This window comes from Seriola dumerili, unplaced genomic scaffold (genome assembly GCF_002260705.1).
Source record: "Seriola dumerili isolate Sdu_G_001 unplaced genomic scaffold, Sdu_1.0 BDQW01000291.1, whole genome shotgun sequence".
In the NCBI taxonomy this organism is placed as follows: Eukaryota; Metazoa; Chordata; class Actinopteri; order Carangiformes; family Carangidae; genus Seriola; species Seriola dumerili.
Genome location: NW_019174546.1, coordinates 3,581,771 through 3,601,146, shown reverse-complemented (window position 1 = coordinate 3,601,146; position 19,376 = coordinate 3,581,771). Strand labels below are relative to the sequence as shown.

At 37.1% G+C, this 19,376-nt stretch overlaps 1 protein-coding gene across 1 annotated transcript; it reads right to left on the bottom strand.

Annotated features, from left to right (window-relative positions):
- Positions 1-1,240: 1,240 nt before the first annotated feature.
- On the bottom strand, positions 1,241-18,780 carry LOC111230955 (macrophage mannose receptor 1-like). The gene is made up of 31 exons (XM_022757858.1): positions 18,596-18,780; positions 17,495-17,851; positions 16,957-17,127; positions 16,519-16,674; positions 15,262-15,372; positions 14,188-14,325; positions 13,900-14,076; positions 13,304-13,458; positions 12,747-12,860; positions 12,391-12,506; positions 12,159-12,307; positions 11,869-12,068; positions 11,012-11,127; positions 10,608-10,680; positions 10,325-10,478; positions 9,088-9,126; positions 8,494-8,657; positions 8,307-8,368; positions 7,691-7,791; positions 7,415-7,557; positions 7,038-7,143; positions 6,514-6,641; positions 6,264-6,308; positions 6,013-6,115; positions 5,483-5,715; positions 5,040-5,205; positions 4,090-4,254; positions 3,825-3,941; positions 3,328-3,483; positions 2,029-2,058; positions 1,241-1,882 (listed from the first exon to the last, which is right to left on the bottom strand). The coding sequence occupies exons 1-31, from the start codon at positions 18,696-18,698 to the stop codon at positions 1,635-1,637; spliced, it is 4,296 nt and encodes a 1,431-aa protein (XP_022613579.1). The 5' UTR covers positions 18,699-18,780; the 3' UTR covers positions 1,241-1,634.
- Between the last annotated feature and the right edge of the window lie 596 nt (positions 18,781-19,376).

The following is a 19,376-nucleotide window of genomic DNA, read 5'->3' as shown; positions in this document are numbered from 1 at the left end:
TCCATACCTTCTGCACCTGGCTGATAGGAAACAACCGTTCCAGTAATCTGTGTTCTTATGATGAGAATATGTTTGATGAAAACGTTGCAACGGGAACTATCAAATCTCGTTTTATTTTGCTTTGCACTGGTAATGTCACTGAAGAAGAGTAACTTTCATAAAATGTGCAAAGTCACCTATTCTTGTAACAGTCAGAGTATTCCATCTGTGTTCTCTGCCTCTAATGCTGATTTGTGACATGAGTCATATTCTACCAGTGACTGACTTTCAGATTGACTTGCCCACACAGGAGGTGTTTCATATCTATCTGACTTACTGTAGATGTGTCCCAGCAACTACAGCAATTACATTTTTGTACTAGTTGTCTGTAAGAGAACACCTAGACAGGGAAAATGCTGGAAAATGAAATGACCTGTTGTGCCATTTTATTAAGCCTCCTCACCGGTTACAGTTGTGGCCAGAGGCATTGTGTTTTTCGGGTGGTCTGTCTGTCTCATTTTCATAAACATGATATTTCATGAACGCCTGGTGGGAATTTCAATACATCTGGCACAAACGCCCACTCGGACTCAAGGATGACCAGATTAGAATTTGGTGGTCAAAGTCACTGTGACCTCACAAAACACATTTTGTCACACCCGCTACATGAATTCATATGATAATTATGGCAAAGTTTCACACAAATGTTTAATACAATACAATTATGACATTTTGTATTCAAAATGTCAAAGGTCAATTTTTTTGACTTGTAGGAGTCCACCTTCTTCACTTCTCCCTGGATGACAACCAGGACAGGGGCCTCCCGTTCCTCTGGCAGTCAGCTCTCAGTCATCTGTAAACTTATAGTCTCTAAATTTCTCTCTGGAAATTATTCACTGGAATCGTACATGCCAATACATCTATGATAACTTCTATTTTGGCAACAACAAAAAAAAAATACAGTTAATACCTTTTATTGAATTCCTTCAAAGTCTTTGAGTGACTGTTAGGCGGAGGAATACAACCACAAGGTGGTTATTCCATTTATTTATTTTTGTAGGCATTTTTTTTTTTATCGTTGCCTCAGTGAGAGAGAGACAGGAAAGTCAGGGAGAGAGAAAGGGAATGACATGCAGCAAAGGACCACGGGCCGGATTTGAACCCGGGCCACTGCGGTAAGACTAAGCTGTAATAGTACACGCTGTACCACATGAGCCACCAGAGCACCCCGTTAATTCTATTTAGTAAAAAATAACTCAAATGGAAATTTATTGTGTTGTGCCAACACAGTTTAATGTTCATTTAAAAGTGACAAGCAGTGAGATTTTTGCGCATTTCAAGAGTACAAGCAATGAACAGCATCTAGTGGGCGTAAGCATAACATGTAACAATTATATACATTCAGTCATCAAAAAAAATCAAATACTAATCATTTCCATTGAGACATCCTAGAGCCTAAATTGTTCTGTTCCATGAGGTTAGACATCGCCAACTCCATTGAAACTCACACTTTGTGACATACTGTTAAATAACTGAATATAGACTGTCTATAGTAAAAAAACAAACAAACCAAGCAAAAACATGAATGAAAGTGTAATACATCAGTCTGAGATACAGCATCGTGTATGTCCCACTAGTTTCTGCCACTTTATAAATCACAGAGTTATAATAGGCTCAGGATTTTCTACCTCTGCATTCTCTATCAGTTTATTGGTGTCCACCACATCGGGCTGAGATCTTTCACTGTCGAAGTAGAGTGGATTGTCAAAGGTGGGTAAGGGCCGAGGGGACTTCTTGTAGAGGAAGAATGCTATGACTATCAGTGAAGAAGTGATGGCAATGATCAGCACAACTACCAAACTCGTGTGGACACGACTGCGAGGATCCTGACCTCCATGAGGTTCTGCACAGATTAACCAAGTAGTGATTAGTCCAAACAATTCAAAATTTAACTTTGAGTATAAAAATCATTATAATGACAATATTTTTTTTGACCATTTGATAATTCAAATACTACACAGCTTAAGTAGATACAAAGGTGTAACTTACCAGGTTTTGACCCTGAATCTTTGAGTATCACTGGTGGGGATGAAGGGAAGAATGGTCAGATAACTAATCTCTTTTTTAAAGAATGTACATTTGTTTCATTTTTTTCATTTCATTTTTCTCCATGCTATGCCATCATCCCTGTATCCATGTTGACCCTGTCACTCCCCAATCTACCCATAAAATTCTAGTATTAACTGCTCAGCAGTGCACAGTAAACACATAAAATAAAAACAAGCTGTATAATTGGCTGCATAAACTTTAGCTCTGTACTCCAGCACAGTGACTGTGGTTAAAGAGCTTACTTTTAGCTTTATAATTATCTGGGGGATTTTATATCCATGTTGGGTGAACAGTGAAGTACTTGAAGCATTTTTTATACAGTACATAGTAACTTAAGCTTTCTTTTAATTTAATGGCCAAACAATGGGATGTGTTTGACCAACCAAGACAGTCACCTAACCACAGTCTGAGGAAGTGTGTTTTACTTGTTGTAGAGTTGAGTGAAGGCAAAAAACCTTGACAAAGCATATCTCCAGTAAAGCTAGTGAGTATCTGCTAATGTCTGTAGGTCTGAGACATCAGCTGGTCAAGGCTTTTTAACCAAATAGTGAAAATGGTGATGACTGAATATAAGTTTATGGGCATTTTTTTTTGTTTTATGAAATGTATATTACATAAGGCAGTATTTTGTTTAGCCTCATCCTAGAGGAATATAATAGTAATGTTTTAGAATTTACTTATATGTAAACCCAGTGATCACTCTATTAGGTACAAGCTAATGCAATCCAATACAACTGTTCTGCCATAATGTCTACTGTTACCATGCCCATAATGTTCAGTTTTTGTTGACACTGTCACATAAGTTTAAAATATGCTTTAGCATTAAGGTTATACTAGTTAGTAATGGTGTCGTACTGGACTACATTGTATTGAGAGACATCTTTGATATTCTGCCCCCTCATGTATATACATGGGGATGAAAAAAATGAGAAACACTTCTCAATGTAATGTAGTCCAGTACAACAACATCTTTAACTATGAAGTCAGTGATAAAAATCGAATTGATTTTATTCATTTCTATGCATCTCCTATTGCACATGGTATTATTTACATCCCCTGTGCTCAGGTGGCAATATCCGCCATTATATGCTAAAAAGTTCATTTCATAAGCTTTTTAGGAAAATGGACCTTTAGCAGAGTCTTGCGTATGGTTCCCCCATACAACGGAGGATTATTGAACAAGCTACACGTGTGAGAAGTGCTTATGAAAATATATTTAGAAGGGTATGATGAGCTTACCTTTAGGTGTCTTACAGATGTATGGTCTGTCATGCCATCTACGACCTGTCTTCCAAATCCCATCTGAGGTTGATATAGCTCCAAATTCAGAATCAGGCTCATCTTCAGCCCAGTTAGTGTAGTCCATGACTGTTTTATCCAACCACATCCATGTCCCTAGGGCCAAACACAAACTCAGGGTGTTACTATTTTCACTTTGATAGTGTGCTAGATAACCATTTTTATATCAGTATGTACCATTATGTCTGCTGTGTTAGTCCTGTCGAGGTGTGTTTGAAAAGGAAACAAGGAAACAAAAAATAAAAGAGGAAAACAGTACTTTAGAATAAGACATTTCAGCTCCAATTTAGTTACTGAAGTCTGGTTCACTTTTATCAACAGGACAATTATACTATGATGGATTTGTTTAAACCTTTCACTAAAATTGGTTTCATTAAATACGGTGTTATTTTAAAAAATCTCTTTTCATTTAAAGATTTTCAAGAGTGTGATTATACCTTTATGAGTTTTATACAGGCCAATCCAGAACGAGGTGTGGCTGTCTTGAAACATTTCCACATTGCTTTGGAGGAATTGTTGCTCAGAAGGATCTTCAATGGTAGCCAGGCTTCCACCTTCACAAACAAAAACAGCCTTACTTAAAACATATTGCTAGGTGCTGTATTATTCACATGTACTGAAATCAGTAAACTACACACCATACACTTTATCTACACTTGATCTAAATTTGGGAGTCCTCCTCTGAATGTGTGTGTCTCTTACCATGCCTTGCACAGTTGCTAGCTGCATTTGGCCATTCAGTTTCATCTGTGATAAACAAATAGCAATGACCCTTAAATGGCATCCAGGTATAACTCTGTTGATAATCCGCATTTGCCTCTTCAGGGCAAACTCCTGGGAAGTTGGTTGACTCTGTTGGTGCCACATCTGTGAGTGGCAGAGACAGTGATGATGATGGTGATTAATTACAAGATTACCTTCTGTGACATTCAATGCAGTGAACTTGAAACCTTTATATACTGGTCCTCTTGATCATTGCCATAACTAGCTGTGACACAGTTCAAGGATGTAGGATTTAGCTTTGTATCTCAGTGAACTGACTTCTTTTTCCCAAAATCAGTGCTTATAAATTTCTTTAACAAAGGACTTCTGGAATCAAACTAACTTCAGTGTGGGTATAAAGTAAGAAAAACACTCTGATAGAATGTGGGCAATGTCCACTGAATTCAGTAAAAACAATGCTAATGTAGGAGCATAGAGCTCAGTCCAGTGAAAAGATATTATTAGGTATTATGGTGTGAGACAAATTGACTTCTTTTTTTAGCCAAATCATCAATTCCAATGCTAAATGGATTTTTGTTTTTTCACTCGCCCACACTCTATCAAAGTAAGTCTTGTTTCTATTACTTTAAACCCTCCAGTCACTGAGAGCTTCAGACCTTATCTCTAGTGAGTTCTTGCTTTCAACATTGTTCTCTTAAAGACATTAATGAGCACTGAATGCTTGACATTAGTCACTGTAGTCATATAGAACAGGGTGAATATAATACCTTATATGACAGTCATACAGTAGATCAGCGCTATGTTAACAAGCTTAAATGAGTATGCCGTAGATGTAGGAAAAATACAGTATAATTCATGGTAGAATCACTTAAACCTACACAGGCTGACACTTGTTTTGACCGATGCACTGTATTCATTTACATACATACCTGTAGACTGCATGCAAACACTGTTCATGGTCCGATTGCACAAAGCAGTCTTCCATTTTCCGTCCACATCCAGGTACACACAAGGTCGTTCCCTGCTAGGTTCGCCTTCAGCCCAGCTGGCAAAGTTCAGGTGCCAGCCATCAGTATACCTAAAGTAACCTCCAGTCTAAAAGCAAGGATGGATCAAATTATTAAAATCCATCAGCATGTAGTTGGCTTGCAACATTGATAGATTAAACAGATGTTCAGTTTTATGTTTTTGTTTCAGCTGCCTTGTGGGGGTTCTGTGCGGTATTTCTTGAAGCTACTAATTCTGGTTAATTGTTCATTCAGTGACTTAATCCCTTGATAAATTACTAAAGGATTTTTTAACCTAATCATCCAGTGGAAGTAGGAGTTTTCGTGCTACAGTACAGTAATTCCAGATGGTTGCAGCCTTGTACCTGATTTTTGTTCAGTCCAATCCACAGAGGAGATTTGAGATTCATAGCCAGCAGCTCAACGTAGGCCTGTGTCCATTCATTTCGCAGGCTAGCCAAGCTCGCTTGCTCACCTTCGCAGTGTCTCTTGGCATCACCCCAGGTTAGATTTTGAGTCACAGCCTTGATGCTGTCATTTCCCAGAGCTACATAGACTGTAGGAACTATTGGTTCTGGTTTAGCCGGGATGTTTGAGTCTGTCGAGAGCAAGACAAAAATTCTTACAGAATTATTGTCACAGGAACTGTAAATTAAAGTTTTACAATTCAGCCAATTATTTACGAATTCTGTGTCATATTTACTACTAACAATTTCCCAAACTGTGTTTTAGAGACCTCACTCTAATACATGGATACATGCAATACTGATTTTTGGGAAGAATAGTGCTGTATACCAATTGCACTTCAGGACAAAAGACATACTGTAATTAAACAACATATTATATTCCTTTTAAGCCTCAGATCATTTATAAAGCAGAAAATGGATAAACTCACCAAGATCTCGAAGACAGACATATCCATTGGTGTCGTTGCAAGCTTTAATCGACCATTTACCGGTGCCAAGACTTGGATTATTGCTCATCACAACACAGTCTTCCTGGTTAAGGACAGGGGAGTGGTTAGGATTTCAAATCTTTTCACCATGACATCTAATTTAAAAATAATGAATCTTTGTCTGTTTTACATCATGACAAAAAGTAAGTACAAGCATTATTTTACTTTAACCTGAATCTTGGAAATGTTACCTCATTCCATCTTTGATAAAATGTCCCAGGACGATGTTGATTTTTCTAAAGAGCAGAACAAATTTATTAAAATCAAAATATTAGCATAAACAATATTTCAGATATTATATTATTAAACAGTATGCCTAACTCAATACTAGGGGTGTAACAATTCTGAAAGTGCAGCAAGTTAAACCACTGGAGGTCAGCAAAAACAGGATTTACAGCTGGTAATTTATATGGCAATTGTACATATATTGAATGTACTTACAGAATAGCCCCAGTTGGTATATCGCCTTGGTTTTCCATCAGTCCAGTAAAATCCATCGTGTTTTATGCCATTCAAACCGATCCACAGGTCTGTATTTGCTACTTCAGCCATTTTGGTGATCAAAAATGCTGAAAATTTTAAACATAGAAATTTTAAGTTTTTTTCCTTATTTTGGAATAATTTCCAACATATAATAGGAAATGTGATACGATTTGATTCATTGAAGGATTTCAGACATACAATATAAAACAAAATCCTGAAATCCAAAATACATTGCCACAATAGAATAAGAAAACACTCGCAACTAAAGGATGATGATTAACTTGCGCTTTAATTAGTTTGACAAAACAACAACTCAGGATCCACTTTCTAGCTTTTTTTGGGGGGATTTTCTTTTTTCCTGAATATATTTTTGCAACTGTTTCGAAGGTCAAGAATAAATCTCCCACTCTCTATTTACATTGCAGACATGGTTGTATATGATTTTGACCATTATAAAAAAAATACATAAAAACAGACCAAACCTTGCACACGTCTTGTAGGAATAGAGACTAAATTTCCTCCTATGGTAATGCACTGTCTCCTTGCTTCTTCCCAGGTGGTCCTCCGGGCAGAATTGATACTATAACACTGTCGGTAACAAATAAAATAATGATTTTTCACTCTACAAACAACTGTTATCCTTGTTTCATGGGACTTTGCCTTTGTCCTTTTTTTGTTTACAAAACTCTGTTAACATTTTAAATTTATTTATAGATATATTTATCTTTATATCTATATAATTATTATTTTATCTTATTTGATTTAATTTTTTAAAGAAATGATCGCTAAAAATGTTTAAAAATATTGTTATTATCAAAATAAAAAGTGCTCTAAGAGCGCATTGGGAACCACTTCTAACCTTTGAGTCAAATTTTGTCCACTTGAGTGGGCAGTCTCCTTTAGGAGGAATAGTTGGGGCTGCAGTGGTGTTGACAGGTGGTGAGGATCCTCGTTTACAAATGGACTGGTGCTCTTGGCCACAGTTACAAGTGCGCCAGAAGCCTGTGAGCAGAGCAGAGATGCAATGAGTAACATTTCACCAGCAGCATATTAAACTTATCCAGAACGTCTTATCTCACTTTGATACTTGGTTAAATTCTTCCATTTGTTGCATGCCACTCTTTAGATTACTTACCCATGTAGTAAGCCATAGTAACACAGTTCTCATCAAAGGCATCAGCTTTAGGTTGATTTTCATCCCATCTTTGCAGTGCTACTGGAGTGTCATCCATCCACCTTGAAGCACACACAGTTAAGATGAGCTATGTAATCATGGAAACAAAAAGCACTTGACAATGGACCCTTTTATCAATCATGTTAGCATTTTGCATATAGTAAATAAACAGATGACAGTTCAATGTAGGGCTGACCATAAATGTAGCCAGTCAACTTACAACAAACCCACTAAAATCAAGAAGAACAGCTTATAAAGGCAAACTGAAGCATTTGATTGGCTTAATGAGGCTTATGAGTGAAAGGAGTGAGTTGGATGAACATTGGACGAGTCAGTGATTGAAATAATACCTGAAAAATCAGTTATTCCGTCTATATACCAGGCTACATATATATATATATATATATATAATATTAATTTATCTTTTTTTACATGCAAAATATATGTCAACAAAATCCTTTTTTGAGTATTTATAAATCAAATCCCTCTCTTTTCTCTTTCTGTGAAACATAAAGATATCAATGCTATATATACTATACATACTGTATTACATTTTACGGTATTTACTGATACTCACCAAAATGACCCATCAAGATCCACTGACAAACCTATATAATAGTGCCCATAGCTTCTGGAAATCTGTGATGATACACACACATTAAGAAATACATGAAAGTTTAAGACCTTCATTTCTAGTCAGTAAACACAATATGTGCCAAATTTGAATGTGCTGTTTTTCTTTTTCAAACCAAAAAAATACCTACCTGTTTCCATAAGAACACATTTTCATCTTTACTGCTGATAGATACCAAGTCGCCATGCCTCCTCTGACAGAAGTGACGAGCGTCTTCCATGGGCATGGACATTCTGTTAATGTAATACTGATTCCCTCTCCACACAAGCCAGCCATCTGAAGTGGTATTAAACTCTGCAGAGGTTTGAGAAAAAATTATATTTTGAGTTTTAAAAACATATTTTTATGTTCCTTTTTTTTTTTTTTACAGTAAATATTTTACAGTTTACGTATTGTCTGTTGAGTGAAAGGTTAAACAACATAGAAATTATATTTTATGTCTTCATGCTGGTGACAACCAGGGCTGGAGGCATTATGTTTTGCCAGAGGCAAAACAGAGAGAATTTAAACCTCACCTTGAGGGAATTTCTTTGGCACAAACATTTACTTAGACTCAAAAATGAACTGATTGGACTTTGGTGGACAAAGGTCAAAGGTCACTGTGTCCAAATGGTATCCTGCAACTTAACTGATTGACGCAGACATATAATCACGAGCTGGTAAGAGCTGGCTTATGTTTTTTTGTCACCCTGGGTGGGTGTGTGGTTAAACAATGTCCACTTACCTGTTGTGGTTGTATTTGGAGGCGGGTTTGGAGTCATTCCTGTGAGAGCACAAACAACTGTCAGTTTCAGTCCAAACAAAGCTAACATAGCAAACATGTCCGCCATTCTTTCCTACTTTGTGTCTAATCTCATACTGTGGGATTACTTAATGTATCATTTGACCTTACTTATTAAAACTTATACATATACTTTTAAAGTGTATGTTTGGGTACAGTAGAATTACAGTACTCTTCAACATTTTAGAAAACACACCAAAGGTCATGCTGACTTTCAACTCTGAATATATTTGAGGGAGTTCACATTTATTATGTGGGCAGTAGAGGATTTGTAGTGTTTTTTATTTAGATTTTCTCAAATTTAAGACAGAAAGTGCAGAAAGACAAAAATCTTCAACATACACTCAGTGGCTACTTAATTAGGTACACCAGTAGAATTTAACGTGCAATCCAATACAACAGCTCTGCCATAATTATACATTTACAAAGACAATTATGTTAACCTTTGATTGACGCTGTCAGAGATGTAATAAGTTAAGTATATGTTTATTTTTGAGATTGTAGTTTCCTGTGGTGTTACATTACACTGAGAGGTAGAAGACTATAAAGAAGACTAAAATTTCTTACACTGTAGTTCAGTATATGTTTAATTCCACATCACCCTATGATTCGGTATAGTATTTTGGTCTTTCTCCCACTGGATTTGGATTTGGAGGTTTAAAATGCATGTAGCAAGTGCTGTGGTTTCTTTAAACCTATTGGACCATTGACTGTTGAGAGAGTTGGTTTCACTTGATTGTCCTGGGTTAATCGTCCCCTTGTACTGCTCTTGTGTCACTAGAACTACCGATATCTTCATAGATGTTTTTGGATTGTGCTCATTTTCTTAACTGCACCTTATCTGTCACTTTGATGATTAAGAAAAATATCAGTTATATATTGCATGTTTTTTGGATTTATTATCTTTCGGTCTAGTAGTGTAGTTTAGATTTCTGTTCTGGCTACTGGCCAAATATAAAAGAAATAATCAACTCTTAACCCCTCTCTGTAACCTTTTGTTGGGATGTGTTTGTGAGAAGTCTATGGCTTGTAGGAAGCTTTGCAGAATGGGAGAAGGCAATCACACATGAAAGATTATGCATACAGTGTGTCCTGGATGATAGTTAAAAATAATTTCTCTTCATACTTTGTTTCAGAGGAGATAAAAGTGAGTATTCAGTAAATGTTTTCTCAACTGTACCTTGGCGGATCTGACACAGCCAGTCATTGTAACTCTCACAGTTCACATCGTTCCAGGACCCAGACTCATCCCAGTTATATATTTTGTATTCAGCACAAGATTCTGCGTTATTAAAATTGTTTGGCTCGCCTTCCTGCCAGTGCTGGAAGTTTACCTGTAAACATAAAGAAAATAATAGATTTTTTTGTTTGTTTTTTATAATAAATGGATACATATTAAAAAGAGAGAGATTGAAGCATTTTAGTTATCAAATGAGTTGTAAAAGGTAGAACAGACAACTAACCGGGGATCCATCACTCCATACATAACCAGTGTTTGGATCAGGGACATGAAGTCCAATCCAGCCTTTTCCATGTCTGCAGTGCAAAAAAAAACCTATATAAATCATTTGATCATCCATTTTTATTTTATAATTCAAAAACACAGAGCTTTCACTAATTCTGCAGTTATCTGATGATGCTATGTCTCATTGCTCCTCTGTAACGCGGCTAAAATATTTAACTTTCCGCTCATTGACGTCCTCTAGAGGCAAGACTCAAGCGATGAGCTACAGCAAAGATGGTGGAGCTGAAGAAGCCATTGTAAAGAAGAGGTGCCAGCTAAGTAAGTGTGACATTAACTACTGGATTAATGCTTTAGATTTCAGTTTTCCACTTTAAGTTAAAGATGTATTTAACTATCTCATACCGTCCCACTAGTAGGTCAGCAGGGCTGTGGATGCTGAGGAGGTCTCCTCCAATAGCCCTACAGTAATCCCTGGCCTCAAACCAGGTCTTCTCATTTGCACGAGGCCCTGTAAAAAACTTAAAGACAAGAAGCGTGGGCTAAATTAAAATACACCGGACATGAGATGATTTGAATAGAATTTGAATTTGTTTCCTCAAAAAAATATATTTGACTTGTTTTTAAACCCAAAATTAACTGAGTTTTTTGGCCACTGGCGGCATTGGAAACAAGTTGCAAATACATTTACCAGCTAGTCACTAACTGTGTGTGTCAGGTAGTATACGGTGGTTGGCTGGAAATGACTTTATAAGAGCAGAGAGAGTGAACCAAAAGCTCTACTGCTACAACACTCTGTACCGTAACACACACATTCTGTTATCAAAGCACACTGGTAAGAAATATGTGTTAGACTAAAAAAGCACTTGTAAACCAATTTTTGTTTTCTATCATATCTCATAATTCATATTTTATGTGACTTTGTGTGATAGGAAATATTTTAAATATTATGGAGGTTTTAGGTTGTAAACACATTTTTCCATCATAGCACAGAATAACTAAATGCAGAAAAATATTTACATAGTAAAGAGAACATACTTTGTAGAAATAAGAGCACACATACAGTAGTAGAAGTTTAAAGTAGTGTTTGTAAAAAGTGACCTCTCTATCACCATCAGCATTAATCTGGTACTGAAATTGTTCCACAGTTGGTGTGTGTGTTATTTGAATTGACTGGAGTAGCTCAAACTCTGCTTGTGCTGCCGGTATCAGTATGTAACATATTTTAATTGTGCTTAGCTGAGGTTGACCTCTGGTTGTACCTTAGAGCAGACGTTTCTTGTTCCCACACGAGTCCAACCATCTGCACACGAAGGAGGTGTTTGAGTTGGTGGTGGAACAGTTAAAACTGCCCCCTCTGCCAGGTGTTTGCAGATGTATTTCTCCTGATTAGTGCAGGGCAGCAGATCCCAGAGTCCAGCCAAAATCCCGGTTGTCATGGCAACACAGCCCTGTCGATGACCTTGATGAGGGGAAAAAATAGTCAATTGTAAATTGTGCCGCTGCTTTTTATCCCTACTATCTAAAGACGGAATTTTATATTTCTCCATACCCGGCATTTCGGCGTTCCAGTGAGTAAACCTCACTGAGTCTGTGTTGGTCCACACGAACTGATCAATGTCTTTCTGGTTTGAGAGTCCAAGCCAGAAGTACTTCTCTGGTCTCAAGCCTACCAGGCTGACTAGGAATGCATTGTCCACCCTGGAAATATTTCCGCATTTTATATATTACTTCTTAAATAAACAGTTGTTAGTGTTAACAAAATATGATTGTTATTTTCTTACCCATTTGAAACATCAGCTAAGTAGGACTCTGAGCTCTTGCAGTCATTTTTAGCTTCATCAAAAGTCTTTGTCTCAGTTCCTACAAAGTAGCAGTAGGAGCCATGTCTTTTCCAACCCTGTTGGAAATTGAGCACTGGTTAAAACTGAAATTTTGAATGACCATATTATTGTAAATTAATATTTTTAAACGAAGAGTAAAATTGCATTATTATTCTATTATTCTACAAGAGAGGGATGACTTGTGAATGAAAGTGAATTAATCAGTCACTTTTCCAAAATCTAATTTCAGAGTTTTAATCACACACCCTGATTAGCCGGATGCTCATGAAGGCCAAATACTTGTAAACTTCACTCACCGCTTTGCAGCCTATGTCCAGCTCTACCTCATCTCCAGTGCGTTCAGTTTCACTCTCTTTCATACAGATAAAGCCGTGTTTCTCATCACACAAGCGATCTGCCCAGTTCCCTTTCTGAAAGAAGAAAGCAGCATAAAGACATTTATGAAACCAATATTTGTAGCTTTACTGGATGGATAGTCTACATGTTTTAAAAAACAGTTTTATATTGTGGGGAAAACTGAATGAGAAGTGAAGATTTTTTTTTCATGGACTATTTTTTTTTTTTTTTGGCCTTTGGATTTTTTTATTTGCTAGTGACCACTTTGTTTCTGTGCACAAGTCAAGCTCAAATCCTTGTGCAAACATTTCTTTAATGAGGAACAAAAATGTTTTCATTTTTACTTTGCTTTCTTCCTTTTTTCTTGGTGGGTACTGCAAAGAATTTGTTGCATGAAGCTTTTCTGACACTTTGCCATGTATGATGTGTCCAGATACAAATTTATGAAGTTTAGAGAAGTAGAAGTGGAGAAGAAGTTTATTTATATGCGCCATTATACCCACATAATGTTCCTTACCTCCCCCGTGATGAGAACACAGTCTTCTTCAGCAGTGGAGACAGCTGGTTTCCCATACTTCCAGCTGGTAAAGCTGACAGTAGACTGGTCACTCCAGTCAAACAGCCCCTCTGTCTTCCTGTCATTCAGTCCAATCCAAAGCTCATCAGTGGATGCTGCAGACATGGACATTAAAGAGTGTATCACAGATGAACCAGTGGCTGAGATGTCACGGTTGTAAATGCTCTTTACATTTAAAATTATTTTTTTTGGAAGCATCTGTACATCAGTAAACATGAACAATCACAGAGTATTTAAATTTAAAGAATTAAATTCTAAAAGTGTTGATTTTAGGGATGAACATTATTATAAAAAGTCTCATTTTCTTCCATAGGCCACCTTAATGGGTTTGGAAAATGAGGCACGCAGCAAACTGAAGGTGAGAACATGCCAACTTGTCAAGATATAGGATTTTCTCCAGTATAGGTGAGTCACTTGAACTTAAAGTCAAATACAAAAAAAAAGTTTTAAAATCATTCTTCAGCGAAAAACAGATCACCACTGTCTCAACTGTTTGTGAAAGTTGAACTGTCTTCATGTATGGCCTCATCACATACTGTATCCAAGTTGAGAGATGACAAAGCTTTGGTCCTCCACATTGCGAATGCTCACTAGGTCCCCATGTTCTTTGCGACACTCTTTCTGAGCATTCATCCATGTTTGAGGGGTACGCTGAAGGTGGAAGCAGTGACCATTGTAGGGAATCCAGGGGCTTGAACAAAATCCTTGCTCAACTGATGAAAAGAACAAAGATATATGCGACTGAGTGATTGATATCATACAGTGAGTGTGTCCGATAAAGAAACGTTACAGACGTCAAAGGAGGTAAGAATATGTTTCTGTACTTTGTGGTGGAGCTGGCGGGGTCCCATCATTGTAGCAGATGTAGCCCATTTTCTTCACGCAGGATGAACTTTGCCAAGTATGCTGCCCAGCGGAGTCAAGAAATGCACAGTTGTGTCCTGGATTAGGAAGTGGGTTTCCTAAAAAAAACAAAACAAAAACAAAAAAAAAAACATCAAGATATAACTTGAGATTTGTTATTTACTAGTGGATATCCTTGCATTGCATGTTCCAATGATGTAAAATCCCAGAATAATTTGTAGGAGTTATTGTAAATTTTAGATATGAATAAAACACTGCATTTATACTACCATTTAACATTCTTGTTTTCTTGTATCTGATATCACCAGATGCTAGAAAACGCTAGGTACTGGCAAGCAGTTGCTTATTTACAAATTCAACAGAAAGAGCAACATTAGCTTTTATTTGGAGGCATGTTTCTGGCCACCTGCCAAATATAAGTCCAGTAAACACTCTCCTTTTAGTTCTGTTTTTGATCTCCAATCATTCCTGAGGGAAATATCTGGCTCTTTATCAGCTGGTTGCTAACTTTGTCTGTCTGCTGTTTGGTGGTGGGCAGGTAGCGTACAGTGAATTCATCAACTCTTTTTCTCAACTCTTCAGCTGCCTACGTCTGGAAACGATGCTGATGAGACGCTATAATGCTCCAAAGAGCTGAGAGGCGCGGCAGATTATTCAGTGTGGGTTCATCACTACACATGACCCTTTTCATATACAAGTAGTCATGTGATCCATTGGTAATACATAATAGCATTGCTATTAGCAGCTTTAAGGTTTAAAATGTGTTTTTTTTTTTTTTTTAACCTTTTGTTGAAAACTGTACTGTAAGCAGCAAAGACTGTTTCATTTCTTACAAAAGGTTAAAAGGAGGACTTGTTATATGAATGATCACTCTTGAAGACAAGTTACAGGGGGAAGTTACACACAATTTACATCTGGGATTTGCTTAATAGAACAACTTTTCTTTTTGCTTTTCAGTTCACTTCTGTGTATCTCAGAGGGTTAGGGCTTAAGGGAACTCCATTTTACATCTTTTTACTGGAGTAGCGACTTACCAGTGCCCCATCTCAGATAACGGAAAGGCTTCCCATCTGACCACTGCCATCCATGTTCTGGGTCCAGAACCAGCCCAGTCCAAAGTTTTTGCCTCGATGATCCTAACAGTGCTGCATGTTTATGTGTGTTTTTGTGGTTGTGAGGGACAAAAAAAAGAGTAAAGGACAGAGTTAAGAACTTGTTCCTCTTTTTCAGACTGTTCCTTTTTTGTTGCTTAATAACAAATCCACAAAAAGACAGAAATCAAACAACCACAAAGACCTAAATGTAGTGCATCAAAAACACAAGGGAAGCAATGTATTGTATAGAAAAAGAAATTATAACAATCAAATTTGATCATGTCCCTAATGAATATCAGGCTTCAAATATTTTGTCTGTGAATTCATCAAAACAAACTGAACATTTATCAATGCATCTAATAATTTGTAACCAAAGTGATACTAAATTAATTGAAGGTGATTGGCCCAATGACACCTTCAGATTTGCAGACAAAGTGCAGAGGCTTCGTATCACTCATGTACAAAATGGATTTCACAATCTGTCCTCTGTGCTCACAGTGTCACAATGATCCTTGGACTATTTAGAGAAACACTGGTGTGATCTTACTGTGAGGTTGTGGAGCATGAAATAGCTGCTGTCTTAAAGGTTTGCACTAGTTCTTGAAAGCTCGTGCAGTGTATAGAAGCCAACAGTAGCAAACAAGTTGACATTAATGGGTGCAAAAAGTAACTGGTGGTCATTTTATCTATGATTTCTTGTTTTTTCATAAAACAACGCTTGTCACCTTTATCCAGCTAGATTATGCTGTCTTTGTCAAATGCAAATAAACTAAACTGAAGATTTCTTTTAGAAATCAAGAGACATTATCTTTGTTTCAGTGCAGCACCTTTTGTGTCATTGTCATTGAATGAAAACATACAAGCATTAAGACGACATCTTTAGCATGTTGTCAGAGCGGATTCATTAAAAAGCAGTTTATCAAAACATAATTTTTTTATGAATTTCATAATTTTTCTAAACGTATCCAAAAGTGATGCATACGTTTATTATCATATTGTGTTTTCTAACACAATGTGATGATAATTTAAGGGACCTCTAAATTAAAAATTTCATTTTACATCAGCAGAAGTTCAGAAGTTCTACTTCCATTTTTTTAAATTTAATAATATTTACATAAAACAGTTTCACCCAGATTGATATATGCAATTTTTAATAATTTGTGTTTAAAAACAAAAATCCACCAGGTGGCACCTTACCTGAGATGTAAGCCCGCTCATGGGGGTCAGTGATACTGACCAGCGAGGCACCCTGCTGTTTGCAACTGGCCTGAGCCTGAGGCCAAGTCAGAAGTGCCTGTGGGTTGAGCTGGTAATTCGCTCCTGTAACAAGGTTTTTCATCCAGTGGTCTCTGGCTGTTTATTGATACAGAAATATGGAAAATGAAATTCTTCACTCAGAGATTTTAATTCATAACTGTAACCTAAAATTGTGCTTTAATACTGTGAGCTTTGTATACATATAACATGTGACTAAACTGGTGCTAGGCCTCTAATCAGAATAACTTCTAATCTGAACTAATGTGCGCTCTGAAACCAAATTAATCTGCCTAAAGATGCATATAACGCTGACGTGTACAACATTCACTTCCTGCCTACTCACTGTAGTGATATTTCAATCGTAGATGCAGTACTCACAAGTAGTCGGGCAGTATCCCCACTGTTCACGTTCATATTTTGTTTCGATTGCACACCAAAGACGTTTTTGTGAGGAGTCAAACGTAGTGCAGTCTCCAAACCACCGGTCTTTGTACATGAAGGGAAACATGCAGGGCTTACCAAATGCATTTCCTTCGATGGTATAAAGTTCTAAAAGAGAAAAAATAGTTTGATCAAATTACATCTCCTTTAATTGAACTGTCATCAATATATTATTCTGCAATGGTGTCATTTTTTTCCAGATTTGCATGGCAGACTTAAATCATTTGTTTGCTTTCTCCTCTCTTCACCATTGATGTGCTCTAGGCGTGCACAGCCAAAATCTCATGATGAGGAGCTTGATGCATCGTTCTAGTTGATTATACTTAAACTGATGTTTTCAGTTTGAAATCAGTAAGTTTTAGTTGCCAGGTAACAACATGTAGCCACACAAAGTCATGTGAGCCAATTTAAAGGGAGAGTGCTGTTCAGTCTCATGGCTACACGTCTGGTGCCCTCCAAAGTTTTCATACTCTACCTCTGTATGTTCTTGTGCAAGCACCGCTGGATGTCCCAGTGATTGTGAGGTGGTTATTTGGCCCAATGGTTTTGGAGAGAGCAATTGTTTCATCAGGTTTGATTTCAACGTAGAGCTCTTGGCCTTTCAGGGCGAGCAGTGTTCCATTCTTGCATTCCCACTTTTGGAGGTCAGACTTGTCGTTACAGTCGTAGAGGCTCACTTCACTCCCCACACTTTTGCCCTGCACTCCCAGGCACTTTTTGGTTGTGACAGCATAAAGCCGGTTACTAGTCGTCCAGCGCACGTCAAGGCAGCGGGTAAATTTTTTCAGCAAACAGAAACCAGTGGCCTTGTTAGTGAGTGAGAATGGGGCATCTGCAGAGAAATTTGAAAAAAAAAAAATCTGTTGAATTGATCCACACAATTATATTTTGAACAGCCTATCACATGCATAGATGTATTTGCAACATAAATTACAAATTTACCTTGTAACAAAGATAGTTTTACGTTCTGTCTATGAGTGCTTCTTTTTCAGGATTTTCTTTTTTTTTTATTTTCCCCAAATTACAGTTGACAACATAAAGATAAAAATAGATTTATTTTTTTTTATTGCAGACTTTTACTTTCTGAAGATTCATTTGTTTCACTTATCTTTGTTGTTTTCTACTGGAGCTTTTCTGTTCAAAACACATTTCCTGTTCAACTTTGACAGACTAGAGCTGCACTCACAGCATCCTTGAAATAGCCGTCGATACAGTCTATCACTTTAGTTGAGTCAGTTGATTGTTTTGCCCAAATTTGCACCTTTTAGGAATATTTTTTAAAGATGCATAAGAACACGATATCAATTCATCATCATCATTTGCAATTTTACATAATACATTTACATAATCAGTGCTAGCAGTAGTTCTGAAAACCATCCTGTGGGAAAGTGAATGTCCGAATTTGAATTTGCTTCTTCTCCAGTAAGACAGTAAAACAAATAAGGACAATTGACCCTTACATCAGTACCTGTAAGTAAGACATACTGAAATCTCCCAGACTTGTAAAATACAAACCTTGCACAAAGTCTTAAAATACAGAATATGCTACATATGAAAGCTTGAGTTCATACTTTACCATTTGCTGTTGAACAGTGAAATGTTAGGATGAAGAGCACCGAGGCCACTAGAGTTATCCTTGGGGTCAGCATTCTTCTGATAAGTCTCACAGCCGCAGACATTGTCCATGCATTGCAAGCAGAGGACTTATGAGCATGAGCATGGAAAGGAGGGAATCTTAATAGCACTGACACTATCACTTTTTTTTTCCTCCTTTTCAATGCGTAAGTGTCATGTTTCAGATTGGCAGATTTCAGCATTTTACTACTGGTAAAAAGGGGGTGGGGGGTTGGGAGGGAAGTATGGGCAACCATACACACACTTTTTTGCTCGCACGGATGTCACACTCCAGAAAGAGCAAAAAGTGGCCCCATTCACTTCCTGTCCCGGGGAAAAGAAAAAAAAAAAAAAGATTTATAAGAGATTCATTGTAAACATGACTCATCAGATTCAGTGGTCCAGACCAGCATCCATCCTCACTGGCTTTGGTTCATATTCCTGATAACGGCCACTGGTGTAAAAAAAAAAAAAGAAGAGTACTAAAAACAAAATAGAGGAGGAGTGAACTCAACGGCTCACCACTAAAAATGCTAAAAATGTTAGCAACCACCTAGCAGGAAGTCAGCAATAAGCTTGTGAGTGTTTTGAGTGTTGCATTGTCAGCAAGCATGCACTGATTTTCTTAAGAAATATTTTTTTTATTTTTCATATATTTATATATTTTCATAATTTCCCTTTTTTCATGCAGAGCACTAGAGCATTTTTCAATGACACACACAAGAACAACACTATAATAGCAC